This window comes from Lampetra planeri, chromosome 52 (assembly GCF_965212315.1).
Source record: "Lampetra planeri chromosome 52, kcLamPlan1.2.h2, whole genome shotgun sequence".
Classification (NCBI taxonomy): domain Eukaryota; kingdom Metazoa; phylum Chordata; class Hyperoartia; order Petromyzontiformes; family Petromyzontidae; genus Lampetra; species Lampetra planeri.
Window position 1 is genome coordinate 4,149,616 of NC_136158.1, and position 24,362 is coordinate 4,173,977.

At 49.3% G+C, this 24,362-nt stretch overlaps 1 protein-coding gene across 1 annotated transcript in view; it reads left to right on the forward strand.

Annotated features, from left to right (window-relative positions):
• LOC144734625 (ryanodine receptor 2-like) overlaps positions 1-24,362 on the forward strand; it is a 260,955-nt gene that overhangs the window by 96,996 nt on the left and 139,597 nt on the right. Inside the window, exons 64-77 of the mRNA XM_078616894.1 lie at positions 281-330; positions 3,229-3,289; positions 4,131-4,369; positions 4,762-4,843; positions 5,990-6,120; positions 7,268-7,588; positions 8,403-8,497; positions 12,459-12,604; positions 13,250-13,337; positions 14,217-14,312; positions 15,054-15,221; positions 19,891-19,947; positions 20,588-20,722; positions 22,189-22,301. Of these exons, the coding sequence (XP_078473020.1) occupies positions 281-330; positions 3,229-3,289; positions 4,131-4,369; positions 4,762-4,843; positions 5,990-6,120; positions 7,268-7,588; positions 8,403-8,497; positions 12,459-12,604; positions 13,250-13,337; positions 14,217-14,312; positions 15,054-15,221; positions 19,891-19,947; positions 20,588-20,722; positions 22,189-22,301 (1,782 nt within the window). The remainder of the gene's footprint in view (positions 1-280; positions 331-3,228; positions 3,290-4,130; positions 4,370-4,761; positions 4,844-5,989; positions 6,121-7,267; positions 7,589-8,402; positions 8,498-12,458; positions 12,605-13,249; positions 13,338-14,216; positions 14,313-15,053; positions 15,222-19,890; positions 19,948-20,587; positions 20,723-22,188; positions 22,302-24,362) is intronic.

The following is a 24,362-nucleotide window of genomic DNA, read 5'->3' on the forward strand; positions in this document are numbered from 1 at the left end:
TAATGGTAAGGAAATTGTAAAAAATGCGTGGATCGGTGCTCAGCAAGGGAAGAACCTCCACTCTCCGCAAGCTGGGGCAGTCTAAACTCTCCCTTCTAAGCATTCAAGAGTGACACCGGGTGGACATACACTTGTTTGACACGTCCGATTAGCACGGTTGGCTACGTAACTGTGCAAAAAAAGTTCAACATGCAATGCACACATTCGTGTTCCAATCCCTTGTTGGTTTCTTTTCTTCCACTTGACATTGTTTTTACCCCCCCCCCTCCGCCCGCATCAGCCTGTTCTGCAAACTCGGCGTGCTAATTAGGCACCGGATATCCATATTTGGTAAGGTGTGGTGGCATGCCGTGCGAGATACCCGCATGCAAGAAGCAGCTGAGATTGCTGACTTTGTGCTGTGTTTTTTTTGCCTCGCTCGGTCGTTAATCAACACGAAGGGGGAGGGGGGCGCTTGTGGGGTGACACGGTCGCGAGCGCGATCGCTTCTTGACACAAAGGTTCCCCGGTTTGGGTCTGAATCCATGCGGGGGCAGCGCTGCGTGGCGTAGCAACCCGCAGAAGTGGGTTTTAAAGATTCCCCGTGACGTCGTCTGACAAGAGGGGGGCCCACTGCGCGCTGGCGTCATGGTCCGAATTTGGCAAGGTTCGGAAGAAAAAAAAATGCCGCCGCAAATTTTTCTCCGAGTTGGGATTTGTTTCCACATTGGCAGTCATCGTCAAAAAAAAGAGTGACGAGACTCACTGAGGCTTCCTGGCTAAGCAAGCTGACTACGAATTGAAAACCGCTTATTAATTGTAGTACGGGGAGTGGAAAAGTAGCGGTTCGCGCACTGCGCTGCCAACCCGTCGACCCGGCTTCGATTCCCGGTCGCGGCCAGCACCAGTGACGATTATCAGAACCGGTCCCGGGCTTCCCCTAGGTCGGCCTCAAATGAGCACCTGGTGCGGAGTGTAAACATCGCCGCTGGGGAGACAAAGGCGGCCGGGCGTAGTGCTGGCCACCCACCCTTAGGTGTGCCGTGCCGGCCTTCATAGGTGCTCGCTAACAGCACTTGCCCCAATAAGTCTGTCAAGGCTACACGGGGGACGTTTGTAATTGTTATAGCGTAGCCGAGGTATTGGGTGTGGGGTGCATGTGCTTTAATTGGACTTTGTGAAGGGAAGTGCTTTCTTTGTGTGAACAATGCTCCTGTTGAGTGTAATCACAGATAATATACGAACGGCTCCGCTGCGTGCATCTTGCTGTGATGAGTTGCTGTGCAGTTGTTCTTTCCCGATGGCACTCAAATATTCGCCCACTCCGCTGTCCATTTATTCACGCAGTCTTCTCACACGTGCAGTCTGGTAGAAGGCAGTCCGCTTGCCCACGAACCAGAATCAATTCGCCTTCACCTCTGAGTAGCGCGGTTGGCTACGTACGGTGCGAAAGAAGTTCAAGCTCCCCACAGACTCACTGGATCATCCACCCAGCCAAGAACTCTCGTGCCCATTCTCCACTTCATCCTCCTTCGCAACCAGCCACCTACCGAGCCGCAAAATAACCTACAAATTCACGAAATCATTCACCCACCCAGCCGCCCACCAAACTACCCATCCAGCCACCCACCCAGCTAAAAACCAACCTACTCGTTCACTAACTAGGCCACCCACCAAACTACCCATCCAGCCACCCACCCAGCTACGAACCAACCTACTCGTTCACTAACTAGGCCGCCCACCAAACTACCCATCCAGTCACCCACCCAGCTACGAACCAACCTACTCGTTCACTAACTAGGCCGCCCACCAAACTACCCATCCAGTCACCCACCCAGCTACGAACCAACCTACTCGTTCACTAACTAGGCCGCCCACCAAACTACCCATCCAGTCACCCACCCAGCTACGAACCAACCTACTCGTTCACTAACTAGGCCGCCCACCAAACTACCCATCCAGCCACCCACCCAGCTACAAACCAACCTACTCGTTCACTAACTAGGCTGCCCACCAAACTACCCATCCAGCCACCCACCCAGCTACGAACCAACCTACTCGTTCACTAACTAGGCCGCCCACCAAACTACCCATCCAGCCACCCACCCAGCTACAAACCAACCTACTCGTTCACTAACTAGGCTGCCCACCAAACTACCCATCCAGTCACCCACCCAGCTACGAACCAACCTACTCGTTCACTAACTAGGCCGCCCACCAAACTACCCATCCAGCCACCCACACAGACGCATGTTAACCTGCCCTCCCCATTCATTAACTCACCCATTCGCACAAAGCCACCAACTCCACTTGATTTACTTATCTATCAAGCCGACTGCAATACTAATTGGTAATTTAACACGGCAATGATTCCATTCGTGCAAAGCTTCAAATGTCTACGGCTTTGAATTGACCTCGAGCATGTGAGGTTGTCCACTGCAACACCCGTGACTTCAGTTCCGTGGGCATTTAATAAACAAGCGACTTAGAATGTGACTGCGCGTGCAAGGGCGCGTGCCAGTGGTGCAACAAATGGTAAAGGCGCAGCCCCTGCAACTGCTTGCTCATGCCACTGCTGGCGGAAGGGCCTCCACCAGAGAGACCCCTCCAAAGGGTATTTGGCCTCCTCTTGGCCCGCCCTTCGATGTCTGTCAGTGGTGGAGTTCTTTTCGAACGCTTGTGCATGCGTGTGCGTGCATGCGTGTGCGTGTGTGTGCGCACACGCGGCCTTAAAGTGCACATGGCCTGACTCAAGCGCCGTCGCGACGTCACTGCCACTTCGGTGCAAGTGGCGTTTGTTGTTGTTGTTGTGTGAGTATGGGGAGCGGTAGTGTAGCGGTCAGCGCGCTGCCCTACGAACCCGGCGACCTGAGTTCGATTGCCGCTCACGGCCACATCCAGTGGTGAATATCTGAACCGGTCCTGGGCTTCCCCTAGGTCGACTCAGCCTAAAATGGGCACCTGGTGCAGTGTGTAAACATCGCCACTGGTGGAGACAAAGGCGGCCGGTCGTGGTGCTGGCCACCCACCCCCTCGTGTGCTGTGCCAGCCTTCATTGGTGCTCGCTAACGGCACTTGCCCCAACAGCCTGTTCGGGCTATTTGGAGGGATCTTTGTCTTTGTGTGTGTGCGTGTACGACACTCGGTTTACGTGAATACTCAGGCCCTTCACGTGCATTGATCCGCGTGGTGTTTATTGCATCTGTAGGGGACTGCATCTGTAGATTTATCGCGTTCAATCTGCCGCAGGTGCCGACGCCATCTCCATTGTCAACTGCATGCACATCCTTGCCCGGTCAATCGACGCCAGGTAAGACGGCTTCGCCGGTCATCATACCCGTGAAACCCTCGGAAGCCGAGGCCATTAATCGTCATCGCCTCTCGACCGACGCGTATCAACGCGTTCGCAGACCTTCCATCAGACGTGCGCAGATTGTCCCGGCTACGCTTTGTTGGGAGTACGATCAAATTTGTAGTGTGGGTTTTGGTTCGAGGGTGGCACTGTGGTAACTGCCGTGCCTCACAGCAAGACAGGACGGGGTTCCGATTTCTGACCCGGGCACCTACTCTGCGTGGAGTTTTGTAATGAACAGGTCCTCCAGTTAATCTAACACATATATATACACAATTGAACTGGTATTGGCTAAAACATTCCAATGCTGAACAATATCGCTGCAAGATACTCAATATTAGAATCGAAATATTTATATATCCTGGAGAAATCTAATGAGCTCTTTTCCACAGATGTCCAGTAGGGGAGGGTGGATCAGAAAGTTATAACAAAGAATAAAAAACCCCGATAAGGCGGGGACGTTTACACACCGCACCAGGTACTCATTTGAGGCTGAGTCGACCTAGGTGGGGGGGAGGCAGAGGACCAGTTCATATAATCGTCACTGGTGGCGTCCGTCAGTGGGAATCAATCTCTGGTCGCCGATTTTGTAGCGCGTACCGCTGCACTACCGCTCTCCAACAACAACAACCGCCATTCGCCACTAAGTGGCGGTGACGTCACCACGACGCTTTTGCCAGGCCATGTGCACCTTGAGGCCACGTGAAGTGTCGAACGCCCGCTGGCAGGAGGTGCCCACACACAAACACACACGTGTACTCGCACACGCAAACACACACACGCACGCACGTACGCGCAGGACCGTGATGAAGACGGGCCCGGAGAGCATCAAGGCGGCGCTGCGCTCGTTCTTCGACTACGCGTCAGAGGATCTGGAGAAGACGATGGAGAACGTGAAGCAGGGCCGCTTCGCGCACACTCGCACGCAGCTCAAGGGCGTCGCGCAGAACATCAACTACACCACAGTGGCGCTGCTGCCCGTGCTCACATCGCTCTTCGAGCACGTCGCCCAGAACCAGTTCGGCACCGACATCATGCGTGAGTTGCCCGCGGCGGCTGCGACGACCAGCCCGGGAACGACACTCGTCGTCGTCGTCCTCGCCATCCTCCGTTTGGAGTTGGAGGAAAATTGCCGATTATAGGACCGCAGAGCTTGGGAAATTGTCGTCGTTGGTTCTGACTGCCATTCCCGCTCGGCTGTCTGAAAGCGTTCTCTGTCTCCCTCTCTCTCCGAGAGTGAACGGAAGCTGTGCACGTTATGAATTCAAATGATCGTTTATTAACCTGCACCAAGAAGCTGCCCCTGGAGAACGCACTGGAGAGAGAATTTGCGTATTCATCGAGAGTCGGGTTCAGTTTTGAATGCTCGTAGGCGTATCGTGATGATTGATGATGATGATGATGACGACGATTTTCTGTTGCGACCGCAGTTGATGACGTCCAGGCCTCCTGCTACAAGATCCTCTCGTGCCTCTACTCCATGGGCACGGGCAAGAACGTCTACGTGGAGAGGTGACGTCATTGCGCTTGTGGTCCCCTTGCGTTCATTCCCACCGTGGTCGGCTGGGCTTCTTGTGAGAACCACTTTAGCAATAACGCCGCTGATAGAGACCTGTGATTGTGGGGGTGCCGCGGTAGCGAGATGTTAACTACCTCGCCTGGTGTACAGGAGGTCGTGGGTTCGATCCCGACCCTGAAGCCTGCTGTATATTTGGAGTTCGCATGTTCTCCCTGGGGTCGTGCGGATTTTTCTCCGGGTCCTCCGGTTTATTCCCTCCACATTTAGAATCAACATACTTTTAGTTTTTTGGGGCATTGCCAGCACTTAATTTAATCGGGAGACAGTTCGTAATGGCGTTCGCAGAGTTAGTGGTGGCCACGCGCCTAGTAATCCGGCGCATGTGGAGTCGAGGGGTAGGTGGATCAGCGCACGAATGTTGCAAAACTCCTGTGCACGACTAGGAGGTGCCATAGCCTGGCTCTTCCAGGAGTAGGCGGTGGACTCCACCCGTTGCGTCTGTACGGGATCGAGCGTTTCCCCCTCGCGCGCACGCGGGTTCTCTCCGGGCGCTTTCCACCGCACGTGTAAAACGCGCATCAGTTGGCTCAGATGGCGTTATCGGCCCCGCACCTCCGATGAGCACGGTTCGCTACATACGGTTACACAATAAGTTCAACTCACACACATCATCATGTACAGGGTGCTTCAAAATGTTTTAACACTTCTCAGAAATTTGAAACAATAGCACGAGAAATGTGCCTCCGGGCTCTGGGGACCACCTGGAGAAGATTCCAGACACGTGTTGACAATGATGGCGAACAAGTTGAGACTCTTTGACTTTTTGAAGCTATTAACATAATTTGTTTTTGTTATCACGTTACAGTGTATTATCCGTTCTTTTCCCATTAAAAACGATAGTCCCGTATAAGTGTTAACATGTTTTTGAAGCACCCTGTATATATCGAGGACCGTGTGACTGCCTCCACGCTCATCTGTGCTTCCTCGTGCCTCTGAGTCATCCGCTCCCTCTCTCTCTCTGCGTCTGCGCAAAACGCCGCGCGCGTCGCAAAGTCTAAACCATCGTTTCCCCGCTGACGCATCGAACGCGGCCGAACGTCGCGCTCACTCGCGCCGTCCCCCCCCCACCCCCCCCGCAGGCAGCGCCCGGCGCTGGGCGAGTGCCTTGCCGGCCTTGCCGGCGCCTTCCCCGTCGCTTTCCTGGAGCCGGAGCTCAACCAGAACAATTCCTGCTCCGTCTACGTCACCAAGACCCCCCGCGAACGCGCCAGTGAGCCGCCGCACCGCACCTCGCCGCACCTCGCCGCACCGCAACCGCCAGTGGCCGAGCAAGCTGCTGTCTGTGCCGATTAGCACGGTTGGCTACGCACGGAGCGGAAGAAGTTCGGCATACGGGCGATGGGAAGCCGGGTTTTCTCTCTGTCACGTGGATATTAACTTTATATATAAATCGTCGTCTAACGTGTGAGGTCCACCTGCTGGCTTCAGAGCACGTTTGAGTGGGAATATCACTCGTGCATTTGGAGAACGCTCACATGCAACATCGGTTTACACAGCGACTCACAGACTTGCACAGAGACCCATAGACTCACACAGAGACCCATAGACTCATACAGAGACCCATCGACTCGCACAGAGACCTATAGACTCGCACAGAGACACATCGACTCGTACAAAGACCCATAGACTCACACAGAGACCCATAGACTCACACAGAGACCCATAGACTCATACAGAGACCCATCGACTCGCACAGAGACCTATAGACTCGCACAGAGACACATCGACTCGTACAGAGACCCATAGATTCACACAGAGACCCATATACTCGCACAGAGACCCATAGACTCGCACAGAGACCCATAGACTCGCACAGAGACCCATAGACTCACACAGAGACCCATAGACTCACACAGAGACCCATAGACTCACACAGAGGCACATCGACTCGTACAGAGACCCATAGACTCGCACAGAGACCCATAGACTCACACAGAGACCCATAGACTCACACAGAGCCTATAGACTCGCACAGAGACACATCGACTCGTACAGAGACCCATAGACTCACACAGAGACCCATAGACTCATACAGAGACCCATCGACTTGCAATGTGTTCCACTGTTGAGGTTCACGCCGGAGGCACGTTTGTGCTATTCTTATATTTGCCACTTCATTGACAAGGCGATTGCACCGGCCGTGGCCAGTTTGGGGACGAGGTGAGCTTCCTGATGTCTGGGTGGTGCTGGGATCCTCGATGAGGTGCTCATTCGGCATGAAGCGAAGCCGGTGAAGGCGATTTGGTGGTGTTCCGTAGAAGGACCTGGGGCAGCTGTACCACCCCTCCCTCCCTCTCCACTCAACTCTCATCTTCTCGCCCCACCGCCTGCCCCCCCCCCCCCCGCCTCCCCACCAGTGCTGCTGCTGCCACCCAAGGTGGAGGAGGCTTGCCGGGACATCCCGTCGCTCGATAAGCTCATGCAGGACATCAACCAGCTGGCGGAGTCGGGCGCCCGCTACACCGAGATGCCCCACGTGATCGAGGTCATCCTGCCCATGCTGTGCAACTACCTGCTGCACTGGTGGGAGCGCGGGCCCGACGTGCAGCACGACCCCGAGAAGCCCGGCTGCACCACCGTGACGGCGAGCCACATGAACCAGCTGCTCGGCAACATCCTCAAGATCATCGTCAACAACCTGGGCATCGACGAGGCGTCCTGGATGAAACGCATCGCCGGTAACGAATGCGCGTCGTGACCACCACTCCCCCCCCCCCCTCCAGAAGGGGGGGGGGGGAGGGGGTGTGGGGGGAAAGGGAAAATGTTGTGCTCTCAGTTGGGACGTTCACTCTCACCCGGGTCTGCAATGCGATCCCGTACCTCCGATGAGCACGGTTGGCTACGTACGGTGCGAAAGAAGTTCAACACACATACATATAAGTGCGTGATGACGCATCTCTCTCCGCCTCCTGTTAAGTGTATTGTCCTTCCCCCGCACCTCCGATGAGCACGGTTGGCTACGTGCGGTGCGAAAGAAGTTCAGCATCGACACGTTCACAAAGTGTGGAGGTGACGTGGCCACGAGATGCAAAGAGTTCACGGTTCGAGTACGGCGGCCGACCTGGTTAATACCCTATCGTTTTGTTTATTGGTGTTCTTTGTTGTTGTAACTTATTGACCCACCCCTACTGGACATCTGTGAAAAAGAGCTTTCATAGGTCATCATATTTGTCCAGGATAATTAAATATTCAGATTCTGATCTTGAGTAATTTGCTGGTACATTGATCAGCATTAGAATGTTTTGGCCGGATTGTAACTCTGATCTAAAAGCGCGCGATGCGGTGACCGGTCTGCCAGTTAGTGGCAATGATTGCTGCTGTGTACGTTGAACTTCTTTCGCACCATACGTAGCCAATCGTGCTAATTGGAGGTGCGGGAAAGGAGGTGCTGCTGCTGTGGTGTTACCCCGAGTGTGGATGATTTGTGGGTAACTTTCGAATTGTCAATCGCCCATCCTTCGCCCGTGCTTCTCGCTGCGTTGCGCCTTGCAGTGTTTGCCCAGCCCATCATCGGCAAGGCCCGGCCAGAGCTGCTCAAGTCACACTTCATCCCCACCATGGAGAAGCTGAAGAAGAAGGCGAGGAAGGCAAGTGCAGTTTGTTTTTATTGTTATTATTGTTATTATTGTACGATTATAATATTACGAAAATAGTTTTGGCCACGAAAGCCTCGCCGAGTCTCAAGTCGTATCGTTCCGGAGGGCCCTGCCCGGCATCCACGGCGGCGGTGGTCAACGACGCGAAGTGCGATAACCAATTGAGTTTGTTGGTGAATAACTTTTTAAAACTTTGGCCGATTTTTGGACCGCGATTCCGGACACGCGGCGGCCTACGCTTGTGAATGGCGTCCTTCCGGGATCTTTCACGTCCGCTGTGAAGCAGCAGACGGTGCCTATTTCATGGTCGATACGTCCGCAGCAAATGCCCAGGGTGGCATCGGAATGTTTGGCTGGTAGTTTATTTTAGCGACGGATAGGTAACCAGAGGACTCGGAGGAAGCGACCGCACACCGGGGGGGGAGGGGCGAGAACGTGCAAACTCCGCCGCAGAAAGACACCCGGGTCGGGAATTGAACCCAGGCCTCCTTTATTGCTTTGAGGCACGAGCGTTACCGCTGTGCCACACTGCCGCCCAGAAGGTTTCCGCCTGATGACGGTCGCTTGTGTTGCGATCGAAACATCGTAGTTTTATTTTTTTTAAACCTATCTACGTGACTTTAACGAAAGACCCAAAGAATACAAACCAACGGTCACGAAACGGCCACTTTAAAGAGCCACCACGCGACTTCGGAGCCGCATGTTCCCCAAGGTTACTCATTGTTAACGCCCCGGTACACTGAGAAGTGTATTGGATCTGGCAGCTTGCTGCCCTGCAGTGCAGCGGTAGTGCTCTGGATTGATTCTGCTGTTCACACGGGCGGCCTGGTTTGAGTGAAATATACCTACAACAGCGCCTTGTTTTCACGTCAGTGCTCTTGCATTGAGGTCTTGAGACGTGGTTTCCCTCTCATCAAATCAACACTTAAACATGCCCGATCTTGGCAGCTCTCAGAAGCCAAGCTGCGTTGAGCCTGGTTCGTACGTGGGATGGGTGACCAACAGACACGTGGCTGTGAGGTGCAGCTGATGTTGAATATCAGCCCTGAACGTGAACGGGATTTCTCTGGATTTCTCTGGCGTCCTCCCAGATGCAAAGCATCCAATGGTTGAATTGGCCAAACATAGCACGAGCCTCCTGAAAAAAGGTCTTTGAGACCCGGTGAGTCTTTCCTCGCGAAATAATTGGTATTTTGATGAGATATTTTTTTTGTAAAGGTGTTGTTTGTACCTATTGATAAGCCGCCTCTGCCTGACTCATCCCATTATTCATATGGCGTGATTTAACAGAGTACCACCATATTCTTGGTTCTTTCGTTAAAATCACGTAGAAGGGAAATAATAAAATAAAAGAAATATACAACAACAAAAAATTATCACGACGTTTTATTATTATTTTATCATTTCCCTTCTACGTGACTTTATCGAAAGAACCAAGAATATGAATCCCTGCAGTCACGAAAGCTTTAAATCAAAAAAGAGTACCACCATGTTGCACGAGATATATTTTTTTATCACGTTATGGGTAGGGGGACCGGCTTTCGCCATGGAACCGTGGAAATTTCCACCAGTGGCTTGGGGCTGCCCAATGGAGTAACGAGTACCACCCTTCAGGAAGGTCGTGGGTTCGATCGCGACCCTGACGCCTGCATATGTGGAGTTTGCACATCTTTCTCCCCGTGGTCGCGTGGATTTTTTGCTCCTGGTGCTCCGGTTTTTTCCCTCCACATTTAGAAACGTGCATTGAGATTATTTGGATGATTTGAGTGCTATACATGTCCCAACGATGGGCCACTTTGTTGAGCTACCGTTTGTGGCCAGGTCTCTTCTGAACAATAAGTTAATACCGCAGTGGGCTTTGCCTGGTAGGATGGGGATGGTTTCGTGTTGTGTTTTTTTGTGTTTGGGTGATTTGTTTACCTGTCTTTTGTACTTTGCATAGCTATCACGTTTGTGTACTGTTTGTTGTTGTAACGTTCTTACTCGCCCCTAATGGACATCATTGGATTCCTTCAGGATGAATAAATATTCTGACTCTGATATTCTGACAATCCCCATCATCACTATGAGACTTCCTTTACCAGTGGCAAAATATAGTAGTAGGTTTTTACCCTTTAAACTGGTACAACTTCAAGGACAGTGCATATCATTATCAGAGTTGTTTCTTTTTGTTTGCATTTTGACTGCTTGTGTTGTGGTTATTGCAAACACGATGCCTTGTATAAAGGTGTCAGTTTTGCACCAGTTTAAAGGGTAAAAACCTACTACTACAACCCCCATCATCGTTATTCTGTTCTCGTTTTTTTCACCGATATCTGCAAGTATATTCTGTTGGCAGCGTGTTGCCACGCGGGTAAACGGCGATCATGGCTTCGTGTGTTTCATCGGCCGGTGCGCTGGAACCAAAGTGAACGATGCTTGGGGCTCATGCCGAGCGGCGTGACATTCAGACAGAGTGTCGCCTCGCCGGAGAACATTGGACCGGTAAAAGGGCCATGTAACATCGAGTTAAAAGTGCACCAAACACCAATCGAACATGGTGTCACCAGACAGCGTCGTTTTTTTTTTCTTCTCTCATCCTGTCCCCGAGTTTTAACGCAGAGATATTTCAGCGAGGCTCGCATTCCCGCCGTCTGGTTCGGCGCAAATTGACGAATGCCCTCGGGCACCGGGTGACTTTAGCGATACATCTCGAGTGAGTTGACGCGCTGGCTGTGGGTCACGCCCATCGCGAACGCCCCGTCCGCTCTCTGCGTCGCCACCATCGCTTTTTTCCCCCTCCCTGTCACAGCTCCACCGCCTGCTCACTGGTTAACTCACTGCTCCAGGAACACGAAGTCCAACTGTGCTACATTTGCAGACGCGTGCTACAGGTTGCACGGCAACCTTTGTTCACTGTGTATGTATGCATGTTGAGCTTCTTACGCGCCGTACGGAGCCAAATGCGCGAATCGGAGGTGCCAGGTTGCGGCGTCTTCTCTGCTGGTGCCGCAGTATTATATTTTTTTTCAGCGCAGAGACCTCTTTGCTGTTCGTGAGCTTTATTTCTGTGCACTTTGGAGCAGTAGAGCCTTTGCTGTTACAGTGTACGTATTTCACTCGGGTCTTCCCTTCAAATGAGAATCCTGGTGTTAACGTTCCCTTTGCTTGGTGCTGAATGAAGGGAAAAACTCAACCCCCTTTTTTTCGCCAATAATGCCGTGGCTCTAAAGAGGAAAACGTTTACAGGAGGTGACTTTTTGTGCAACGGCCCTTCTTCATAACAGCGATTTAACCTCTGTCCCTTGACCCCAGTGGTGGCGCTAGGCATTTTTAAAGCAAGCAAGAGCATAGGTAGGGCCCGAAGCAGCTGAAGGGACTGCCCCGCGTTCATGAAAAATTGTAGAATGCGTCAAATTAAATTTCAAATTAAGATCCTAATTAGCATAGCGCACGATCAACATAAACATGCCAGTTTCATTTCTCTGAACTCCACCCTAAACCACGTCCACGCAAACCATGGCAGTAGATGTGGATAGGCTGATGCACAAATGGAAAATGTGAAACTCTCCAGTACGCGACTGTGGTCATCCACAACAGACCGTACGACGTATAACGGCATCACTGCGATACACTCCGCCACTCCTGATGCGGTTGTCTGGGCTTGACCACCTGAATGTGAAATTGTTGTCGTTCCTCTGCGTCTCGATGAGAAATAGAACTCCACGTTTTCTCTCGCCTCGCCACACCACTATTTTTGTCTACATTTCGCTCACGTCGCCACATCTCCGTCCCTTATTTGTCGATTTCCGTCCGACCGTTTCTCCAGGAGCTTACAAAATCGAAAGGGGGATGGAGGGACCCTCAAAAAAATTACTTGCAGCCTCGAGTCCCCAATGTTTGCTGGCACCACCACCGCTGCTTGACCTTACATCTCTGCGCCCTTGACCTTTGACCCTTGACCCCTCTGCAGGTGGTGGCAGAGGAAGACCGTCTTAGGGCCCAGAGCTCGGGAGACATGTCCGAGTCGGAGCTGATGCTGCTGGACGAGTTTGCGATTCTCTCGCGAGATCTCTACGCCTTCTACCCGCTGCTCGTCAGATACGTGGACATCAACAGGTACCAGCGGCGTAACCAACTACATTATCAACTGAGGGGGGGGGGCAATCGGTTCGGTGGGGCCACAATATTTGATTTGTCTCGCACGGTCGCATCCAGGCTATTGGGATCCTAGGATGGAAATGCGCATTATAAATGAGAATAATTGTTATATTATTATATATCGCAGCTCCTTTTGCCTAATCACATCATCGTTACGCTCACAGTCTCGAACATTGAATGCCGTAGGGGCGCTCCATCGTCACAACATGCAGGCACTATAGCTCCGTAGGAATACCTCTTTTGCAACAATACGTGACAGCTCTAATTAAATTAAAATTAAACGTGGGATGCAAGTGAAAACATTTTCATAAAAATAATTGCACACCGGGGGGGGGGGGGGGGGGAAGTCACCCCCTGCCCCCACGCTCGTTATGCCACTGCCGCCTCTTATAGTAACTACTGCGGTGCAAATTACGGCTGCAATTGCATAACTTGTAAAGTAAAGGTAGAAAGGCCGTCGCTAGAGGGAGCACTAGAGAGCCTCTCTAGGGGCTCGCGTTCAATGTAACTCACCACTTTTTTTGTACGATACGGTCTTGGTAGAGACTGCTCATTTCTGAATTTCCATTGAAGTGCGTTTTATTTGTCCGTTCCTGTGGACAGATCCAAGTGGATTAAGTTTCCCAATCCGGATGCGGAGGAGCTTTTCCGAATGGTGGCTGAGATCTTCATCTACTGGGCCAAGTCACACGTGAGCACGCGTACTTTTGAGATGTCTTTGGTGCCCAAGTGTCTGATTTGGAATCCTGCTGCTTGCCCATCTGACACGGAGAAACCCAGTTTCCAGGATTCAACGCAAATCAGTCGGGGTGATTGATTCTCTAAATGCCATGACGTTGTTTCTAAATGTGGAGGGAATAACCGGAGGACCCAGAGAAATATCCACGCGACCACCGGGAGAGACATGCAAACTCCAAAGATACAGCAGGCATCAGGGTCGGGATTTAACCCATGAGCTCCTGTTTACCAGGCAAGGTAGTTAACATCTCTCCACCGTAACTAAATGTTCAGCGTCGTTCATATATTCACGCTGAATAACACGCTGCGCAACCTGAAAACACATCAGAGGTTTTTCGTCGAATGTTTACTCCCGATGGTACGTCATTGCTTGAGACACAGAACTGGTTTAAAACTGTCCCGGAGCATGACTTAGAGAATGGACCAAGGAAGGATATATCAAATAACTTCTTCTGAGATCCCTTCAAGGTGACATCTTAGCCGCACGAGAAGGAACTTTACTTTTCCCCACAAGCTCTGCCGCCTCCACAATTTGTCGCGCGACAGTCGAATCTTTTAATTTTCAGAGCTGGAATTTAGCCAATTCTTTTTCAGTGCAAACCCAATTTCATGTGACGGCTATTCTGGGCAGTCCATCGGTGATGGGGCTGATGCCACCAGCCCCACTGGACTGGAGAACCCAGTTCAACTTAATTTAACGCGGTCAACACCCAAATCCGAACCCATGATCTCAGTGGTGCCGGCTCTCATCATCGAATGACTCCGCTGAGTTAAACTGACTGCTCTGGAAGCGTGTTATTAAAACGTTGCTTTGTGTCGATGTGTTTTGCAGAATTTCAAACGCGAAGAGCAGAACTTTGTGGTTCAGAACGAAATCAACAACATGTCCTTCCTCATCTCCAGCGACACAAAGAGTAAGATGTCAAAGGTCAGTGTTCACCGGCAGCGACCACGAGGGATGTTTTTTGTTGTTGTCCTTCCCCCACACTTTCGTTTAGTGCCGTTGGCTACATATGGTGCGACAGCGTCTTGAGATGCGGTGGCATTCAGACCCTGGGGAAATCTACACACTTGTTACAGTAGTAATTTGATACATGCGGTATTCGCGCCATTCTTATAAGCGCAGGACTGCCACGAAGCTGCAGGTGTTTCACAGACGGATATAGTTGCTGTGTAGGTTTTTTTTAAAATCCCCGGTTTAGGTATATTTCCGAGTTGCGCAACTACCCGTTCCGATGTGGACAAAGCGGTTTGCGGGCGGGCGGGCCGATGTTTAAGCTGCACGATTTCGAGAGCGACTTGTGTGCCGGCGACTGATCGCTCGAGCGTGGACCCCGGCTGCGAGTGGTGCCGACGACGATATCCTCACCGGGACGCCGTGTGCCGTGTCGCTGCATCGAAGAGCGAATGCCGCTGGTGGTATTTATGTAGAACTTCTTACGCGCCGTACGTAGCCAACCGCGCTTATCGGAGGTGCGGGGGAAGGACAACAAACTAAACACAAAAAAGCAGTTCTTAGGAAATTAGTTTTCAATCGAATTAGTTTTCAATTGAAAAGTGCATATCTCCAGTGGCTTCTTAATATCGGAAGGGAAGAGAACGTTCCAGACGGCGATGGCCATGTCGATGGGCCGCCCTCTGAATTTCCCACGCTCCCCACACCCCCCAGGGCCGTGGAGACGACGAGCGCAAGAAGACGCGGCGACCCGGAGACCGCTACTCCGTGCAGACGTCTCTCATCGTGGCGGCGCTGAAGCGGCTGCTGCCCATCGGACTCAACATGTGCGGTCCCGGCGACCAGGAGCTCATCACCATGGCCAAGAGCCGCTACAACTTGGTACCCTCTACCGCCGCCCGTGGGGGCCACAGCCGCTGAGCCACAACAACAACAACGTTGCATTGAAAACAAAAAACACAATTTTAGACACTACAGCAGGACCCCTCTTAACGACGGTAATTGCTTCCATCAAACTGGTTGGCGAACCTGTGGCTCCGAAGTCACGTGGTGACTCTTTAAAGTGGCTGCTTCGTGACCGTTGGTATATATTCTTTGGGTGTTTCGGTAAAGTCACGTAGATAGGTAAAAAAAAAAAACTATGACGTTTCGATAGCAACACAAGCGACAGTCATCAGGTGGAAAAATGGGTTTAAAGCCACTGAAGGCAAGCGAGCTTGTGACTTTACAGAAAGACCCAAAGAATATGAATTCCTGCAGTCACGAAAGCTTCAAGTCAAGACTGTTGGTTATTTCGGGAACACCGTCTCGTATACACCACTTGCACGTTGGGGCTCTTGGAATGTTGATTATAATTTTTATTTTTCATGAATTCGAAAAAAACATTCCCTTGTTATTGTATTGCGCCACTCGCGACGCTCGAAGACCATCACGAGAGCAGCACTTCGACTCTAAACGCACGATTCGTGATACGGATGTGTTAAAGGCTCTAGGAGAATCAGGAAAACTCATGATACCTTACGTATGTGATAAAGGGTCTGTGTATACACAGCAGCAGGACGTAGCTACCAGCTTTAAACAGCCTTGCGTTTATTAAACGTTAATACGACTATGTCTGACATTTTCGAGAAGGGACTATAGGTGATTTGGACTTGTGTTGAGATGAGACAAAGAAGGTGGAATTCGAAGGTCTATGAATAGTAGAGACCCATAGACTCACACAGAGATCTATAGACTCACAGAGAGAGCCATAGACTCATACAGAGACCCATAGGACCACACAGACCCATAGACTCGCACAGAGAGACCCATAGACTCGCACAGAGATCTATAGACTTGCACAGAGAGAGGCATAGACTCACACAGAGACCCATAGGATCACAGAGACCCATAAACTCACACAGAGAGACCCATAGACTCACACAGAGATCTATAGACTCACAGAGAGAGCCATAGACTCACACAGAGACCCATAGGACCACACAGACCCATAGACTCGCACAGAGAGACCCATAGACTCGCACAGAGATCTATAGACTTGCACAGAGAGAGGCATAGACTCACACAGAGACCCATAGGATCACAGAGACCCATAAACTCACACAGAGAGACCCATAGACTCACACAGAGAGACCCATAGACTCGCACAGAGGGCCATAGACTCGCACAGAGAGCCATAGACTAGCACAGAGACCCATAGACTCGCACAGAGATCCATAGACTCGCGCAGAGAGCCATAGACTCGCACAGAGGGCCATAGACTCGTACAGAGAGCCATAGGATCACACAGAGACCCATAGACTCGCAAAGAGAGATCCATAGACTCGCACAGAGAGCCATAGACTCGCACAGAGACCCATAGACTTGCACAGAGACCCATAGATTAGAAGGGCTTTGGAGATGCCACTGGTTGCAGGCAGAAGCAGAAGAGGGGGACCAGGGTGAGATGGGAGGATGTGGTGGCGCGAGATACGGGGGCAGTGGATGTGATAAGAGAAGAGGCGCTGGACAGAGGCACGTGGAGACAGAAGATTTGAGCAGCTGACCCCATGCAACGATGGGACATCTGGCTGAGAGCAAGAATGATTTGACTGCACACAGGGTGGCTATCGTTATATATTTGCATTAAAAGTGATTATTCTACTCAGAGGTAAAATAGTATAGGGACTCCCCTACCCACCTCATATAAGTCAGATTATCTAAGCTCAAGCGAGAGTAGAGAGCCATGGCCTATAATATAAGTCACCATAATGACCTCATATTTTTACGTCAATATATAATGACCCTGCTTTGCCTTAAGATATTCGAGCTATGGCTCAGACGGGCGCCGCAGCCCGCAGCGTAACTTACACGCATCGCTCGGTCAGTCGGGGTGGGGATCCTTAATTTAACCAGGAGATGAAGTTAACCAGTGGAGATGCACGGGACATGCATATATAATATATAATTAATCAGAGCATATTTTTTATTTTATTTGCATGTTCACCACATATATGTGTGGTTAATGCAGACATGATTCCTTGCAAAAGTTTTCTATTTGGTGTTTGAACATCTTAACACCTCCTGTTTGAATGCCAGAAAGGGTAAAACCGATTCTTATTTTTTCAAACTTTTATACTGCCAAAAAATATCCCATTTTGCCTCTGTACGTTGGCTGTAATGCATTTTCATATCTGTCAAGCAAACTACCTATTGTGGGATTGTCTTCAAACTCACAGTGGATTCAGTTTAACAGGCAAGTGAATAACACCAGGAAGGCGTGCGACTGCATATAAACTTGCATTTTGAGTGGCAGAATATATATATATTTAATTAATAATTTCCAGGAAAATTAATTATGAGATAAGGTGAGTAGGGGTTTTAGCAGGGCCGGATTAAGGTTCTTGTAGGCCTGAGACACTTCTGTTTCGTAGCCTTCACTGGTAACTCTCTACAAGTGGTACTGTTGCCACGCCATGTGACTACCGCTGCTATCGCCCTCTTGATTGTGTGAAAAACACCACTTGAACTTCATCTCCGGTGTTACTTTCTATTCTCACCTTGTGAAAAATAGAAAGATCGACATTGACGTGGCTCTGCCTCTTCGTATATACACCGTGCCTATCCTTGCTATTTATAAATATTTTGTTTATTCAAAAATATATCTTGGTTACATTGTTCATCATACAAACAAAAAAACAAGCAAAATTTGTATTTTCTTAGGTCCTTTAGTTTTCGTAGGCCCTCGGCACAGTTCCTCCTGTGCCTTTTGGATAATACGGCGCTGAGGTTAAGGCAACGCTGGAAGACATTCAAGCAAATGCGCTCGAAATCAAAAACGTTCGCGAATGTTAAGCCAGCGTAGCTGACGGTTCGCAAACTATCTACTGCCAAGTGGATGTTAAACGCCACGCAGCTCCATTCGCCAGAGTGAGATGTGTCCGACGGCATAGCAGTCCATTTCACTGAACAAAAAAAATATCCCTAATCTAATGCAGGTGTCCAAATCATTCTTGCAAATGGGATCATAAATCTTGCCGGGCTGTCATTTGGCTAAATTAAGGATAACGGTCATTACAAAATGTGTGCTAATAATGGTACGAGAAAAGCAGCATATTAAAAACACGGCGTGTAATGCATTGTCTTTATCCCAATTTAGCGCTGGTAATTTTGCTCGGGGAGGAATAATGAGGTGTGTGTGCGCTGATGAAAATACAAGGGCAGTTCAAGGCTATGCCACGCTCTGTAAAATGAAGCGAATGAGCTTACCTTATCTTTATTCCTACTCAGAGATGCAGAACCCCAGTAACCGATGCAAATGTCTGGCCAACGTCGGTTGACGTTGGACCAACGTTGGCCTCACATAATTTTGAAATCCTTGTGTTTTAAGTTACCCACGATGATTCTGTAAGTAAAATGGGACCTTTTTGCCAGTATCGAGGTATGAAAAAATAACAATAGGTTTTACCCTTTATTACTGCTAATCCTACTTCCTCCCTTTATTACTGTTAATCCATACGCGAGCATAAAATGACTATGAGACCTCCCCCCCCATCACCTACACATTCCACAAGTAGTCACTAATCCCATATCTGCATTTTCCATAAATATGCAAAATTCCTGTTGATATGCTAATTCCTTTGTAAAGGCGCCCTTCCTCCCCTAACCCAGCTTAAATATACGCTGCCAAGCTTGGTGGTGTTCATTCAGACGCTGTCTTTCCGACAGACCTGTTCTTCACATGAGTACGGCTGCTTGCGTTGTGGCCGAAACGTCGTGAGAATTGTATTTTATTATGTTTTATTTTTATTATTTTATTATTTCCCTTCTACGTGACTTTACCGAAAGAACCAAGAAGATTTACCCTTTCTGGCAATAAAACAGGAGGTGTTAAGATGTTCAAACACCAAATAGAAACCTTTTGCAAGGAATCAAGTCTGCATTAACCACACACACTACTTGTAGTGAACATGCAAACAAACAAACTCTGACAATAATAGATGATGCATTGTCTTTGGAACTGATTGGCCTACACCAGAGAGAGCCTTTTTTCGGGCCTCGTCTCACCAGTGTCAGACCAGAGATTTTGTAAATGTTGAATCATTTGACATTTTCCTTCACAAGAAATGCGATTACACAAATCCAACGACACGCTGTTTGCCGCCATTTTGGAAATAGGCAACCTGCTCTGTGTATTCCATCGCCACCTGTTTGGGGTTTTCACAACTCAGGAATTGACTACGGTGCGTTCGCGCGGCAGGAATCTTATTTGCGCCAATATCCGGCACCAACAATGTGTCGACCTTTATTGCGGTTTACGGCACAGTGTTGACGATCGACCGAGGGCCGATTGTGAAATACGGACAGGTTTGGGACTACCGTGGAAAAGGTGGCAGCCCAATTAGTGCGGTCGTGCGTGATTTTTGCCCCCCCCCCCCTCCTTTTCGTGCAGAAGCTGTCAGGTGGTCCCCACTGAACGGTTTCGGCGATCTGCGATTGTTTTTCGATAGTCCGGAACGAAGTTGCCCGGCGTGATGTTGAGCCGCGCTCGCTCGTGTGTTTGTGTGAACAGCTGATGGACGATGAAGTCCGCGACTACATCCGCAACAACCTGCACTCCCAAAGCAAGGTGAGGAATCTGGGTTGTGTTCATCAAGATGGGCCAGTTGGCTCAGTGAGTTCATAATGGCTGTGTCAGTGTAGTGAAGGCAGCACTGCCGAGATTGAGTTTGAGATATTAACTAGCTCCTATAGTGGGTGACTAATGCAAATATCGGTCAGTAGTGCAGTATATTTTCTTATGCAATAAAAATTCACAATCGTAAAGTCATTCATACGTTTGATCGTAATTTGGATACATTCCGGCTGTGAGAATAGAAATATCACCTTGACTGTCATGCGACGAACCTCGCTCTCATGTGGCAGAGCGGGTGCGAAAGTGCTGCCCTCTACTGTGTGTGTCGTACCAGAGATAAACTCAACAATCTCAGAGGTAGCTCCGTGTTAGCCGCTTCCGTGAGCCGCTCTCCGGCACGATGAGTTGCACCGCTCTGCGAGAGTTCCGAATGGCTTCATCCGTCTCCTCATATGACGCTGATTGCGCAGTCGGTATAAAATATGGGGGGTGGGGGGGGGGGGCGGAGGGGGAGGAACATTGCGAGTAGGTTTTTGGTTTGAAAACAAAAGTAATTGCACGTGTCAAAGGTGTTCTCGTGGTACAATGCACTGAATGATGGCCACTGCTGCTTATTCTTTGCGCGCCGTGGCAGATGGACGATCCCGCGATCCGCTGGCAAATCTCGCTCTACAAGGACCTGCCGGGGAAGGCCGAGGACTCCTCTGACCCGGACAAGACGGTCGATCGTGTGGCCGAGATTGCTGCTGTGCTCTACCATCTGGAGATGGTGAGGTTCCTGGACTTGCCATATTGTCCCCCTTCACTGCAAGGCCCCACAGGCCACTGGCGGCCCCTGGTGGTGGCCTTTAGTGCGGCCCCCTCCCTGACGTGCGGCCCCCGACAAAACACAAATGTGTGAACACCCCCGCCCCCCATCATCGTGCTGTCAAACCCTCCAGCGGTTTCGCATGTGTGGCGGACCTCTTACCGATGTCGCATCGGCAAAAGTGGCCCTCCTCTGAGAATTAGTGAAGAACACTGGTTTACATGTTAGTGCTGTGATCATTGTGAATCCGTTGAATGAGTCTGTCACTTAATTAATTATGTATGAGCAAGCTGATGTTACAGGAGATGTATTTTCTTGAACATTGATTTTGTGTAATTGTTTTATTTATCCTGTAACGTGGTTGTTATTGCTCCGATTTATAATTGGTGGTTTTGCTCTGTCGTCTATCTACCTCATTATTGTACTTTACATTATTAGGTTCATTGCAATTTTCCATCTTCGCGACCAAGGTGACTCTCGCAGATGAGACTCTCCTGTGGTCTTGAGTTCCATATTGTAAAAACAAAAACATTATCTAAAACGTGAAACCTAACGGAGGATAAAGATCCGTTTGTAACTTCGTGCGCTTGCCCTAATCGCTCATCGTAGAGGTTCGTTTGGGTTAGATCGCGTAATTATAAATGTGTCGTTAACCACGCCACCACCACCAGACGCAGCCAATTAGTTTGTTACGTCAACAAAACGTGCCAATTAGTTACTAGTTCAGTACACCGGTTGTGTGTTGGAGAGTAAAACAACAAAATTTACAATTCGAGTTAAAAAACTTGAGAGAATCCTTTCTGATCAAAACGAGCGTAATAATAGTTTCATTTTAAATAGCGTCATTCATTCCAACAGCATCCTACAATGCTGTTAATTAATTATATATAATGACCAAATCCCATATACGTGGTTGGCTACGTCCGGCGCGAAACAAGCCCAACATACGCACACATACATACCAACAAATCAAAAACCTACTTACCAAGCAAAATCTAAAATAAATAAACAAATAAAGAAATTGCACCAAAACAATAAGCACAAACAACGAAAAAAGTTATTGCAACAAAGAAATTATAAGAGAGAAATTAGTCCATTAGGTCACATCCCAATACATACGTATATACAGTGTGCTTACATTTTTTTTTTTTACACTTTTGAGATTTTGCAACAACACCACTAGAAATGTGCTGCGTCCGGGCTCTGGAGACCACCTGGAGAAGATTCCAGGCAATGCGTTGATAACGACGGCGAACAAGTGGAGACTTTTTGAAGCCATTAACATACATTTGCTATCACGTTAGTGTATTATCCAGTTCTTTTCCCATTAGAAACGATAGTCCCATGTAAGTGTTAACATTGTTTTGAAGCACCCTGCAGCACATACCAACCGTCGCTTTCGCGCTAACGCGGACGCACCGTCGCAGGTGGAGCACCCGCACCGCTCGAAGAAGGCGGTGTGGCACAAGCTGCTCTCAAAGCAGCGCAAGAGGGCTGTGGTCGCCTGCTTCCGCATGGCGCCTCTCTACAATCTGCCGAGGTTGGTCCAACTGCAACTCCGCAGTGCCCCCCCCCCCCCCCACCCCTTAACGTGCGCGAGCTGTCCCCTACTGGGCATCCGTGAGTAAGAGCTTCATAGCTCATCGGATTCCTCCAGTTGAAAATGAAGGTTGTAAATTCTGATTCTGATCAGACTGCACACGGCGCTTCTTCCCGCTGTGTAGGCGTTGGCTGCTTTTGCGTTTCATTCGTAATATCTCGATTTTTCATCCAAATGTCCTGAAATGGGTTTGGATTTATCGGTCCTGTCAATGTAGTGGCGAGGTAAAGTTTTATGACGGAGAAAGGAAAATCTTTGCACAGAAAGTATGACATCGTTGTAAGTCTAATCCGTGATGTTCTGTAGATTTGTGATACAAAGTGACTTGGCAGAGTTTGACTGAAATTTCTGATTAGAATTTTTTTCACGGATACTTTAAGAACGTGATTTGTTGTAAGTTGATATACTGCAGTGATGTTCTTCCAAAGTCCTGTTTAAAAAGTGGTGTCACGTGACATCGAGCGACGTGTCCTTTGTGAGCCTGAAAACACCCAAACAGCTGCATAACACCGCGTGATTCGAATATCCGAAAATTTTCTTAAAAATCCGAACTTGTTTAAATCCGAAACACATCCCTGGTATGTATCATCATGGACCCTGATGGTCCTCAACTAAAATAAAAAAAAAGTCTCTACATGCCGCTCGTAAAGAACATTTATCTGTATGCAATATTCATACAAACAAACGCGTCACACAAATCACGCAACTACCCCCTTTGCACTGAATTGGCTCCTTTGAAAGGACGAGTCAACCAATTCGAGGCCTAGGAGAGGCCCTGATCCAGCCGTGGATTGACAGAGGGCTGTACACTATGAGACCTCCTTTACCAGTGGCAAAATATAGTAGTAGGCTTTTACCCGTTAAACTGGTACACAACTGACACCTTTATACAAGGCATCATGTTTGCAATAACCACAACACAAGCAGTCAAAATGCAAACAAAAAGAAACAACTCTGATAATGGTCAGTGCATATCATTACCATTATCAGAGTTGTTTCTTTTTGTTTGCATTTTGACTGCTTGTGTTGTGGTTATTGCAAACATGATGCCTTGTATAAAGGTGTCAGTTTTGTACCAGTTTACAGGGCTGTACATTATTATTATGTGCACTTTACTATTTAAACTATTGTAATTTTTTACCAGGTAAAGCCCACTGAGCTATATAGCTCTTTTTTTCAGAAGCGACCTGGCCACAGATAATAGCTCAACGAAGTGGCCTATCACGTGAGAATTCATAGCAGCCAAATACTCTATACTCGTGATGTTGATTCTAAATGTGGAGAGAAAAACCGGAGGACCCGGAGAAAAATTCCACGCGACCACGGGGAGAGCATGCACACTCTAAATATACAGACGCCAGGGTCGGGATCGAACCCACGCACGACTTCCTTGCGCACCAGGCGAGGAAATTAACATCTCGCCACTGTAGCGCCTACATTCAAACACTGAATTCTCGCAAGTCATTTGTATGAATACTGTGGCAAGTGAAATTGCTTTTGTCGTTGTTCTTGTTGAATGCCATGTTATTTATTTTTAAACATAAATACCCGTGCACTGTGTTTGAGTTTAATGCAATTGTTTCCTTCCCCCCCCCCTTCCCCCCTCCCTAGCCACAAAGTGACCAATTTTTACTTGAAAGCCTATCATCATGTGTGGCTTACAAAGGCGTTTGATGCGAGAGACTTTGAGGTTCTTGTGAAGAGGCTGATGGTAATAACTTCGCTTGGGTCCGTGGCACCAATGCCATGGATGCAGAAAACAAATCAATTTTGTCTTCTTCAAATCACTCTTGGGGGCTTGTTCAATTTCCTCCGCGCTCATTTTCTGTCCGATTGGGCAGCATGCCCGTGGTCCATGGAGGTGGGGGAGAGTGAAAGGCAGCAGGCAGGCAGGTGCTGCGGTTGTGAGATGTTAATTACCTCGCCTGGTATACAGGAGGTACGTGTGTTCGATCCCAACCCTTGACGCCTGCTGTGTATTTGGAGTTTTACTTGTTCTCC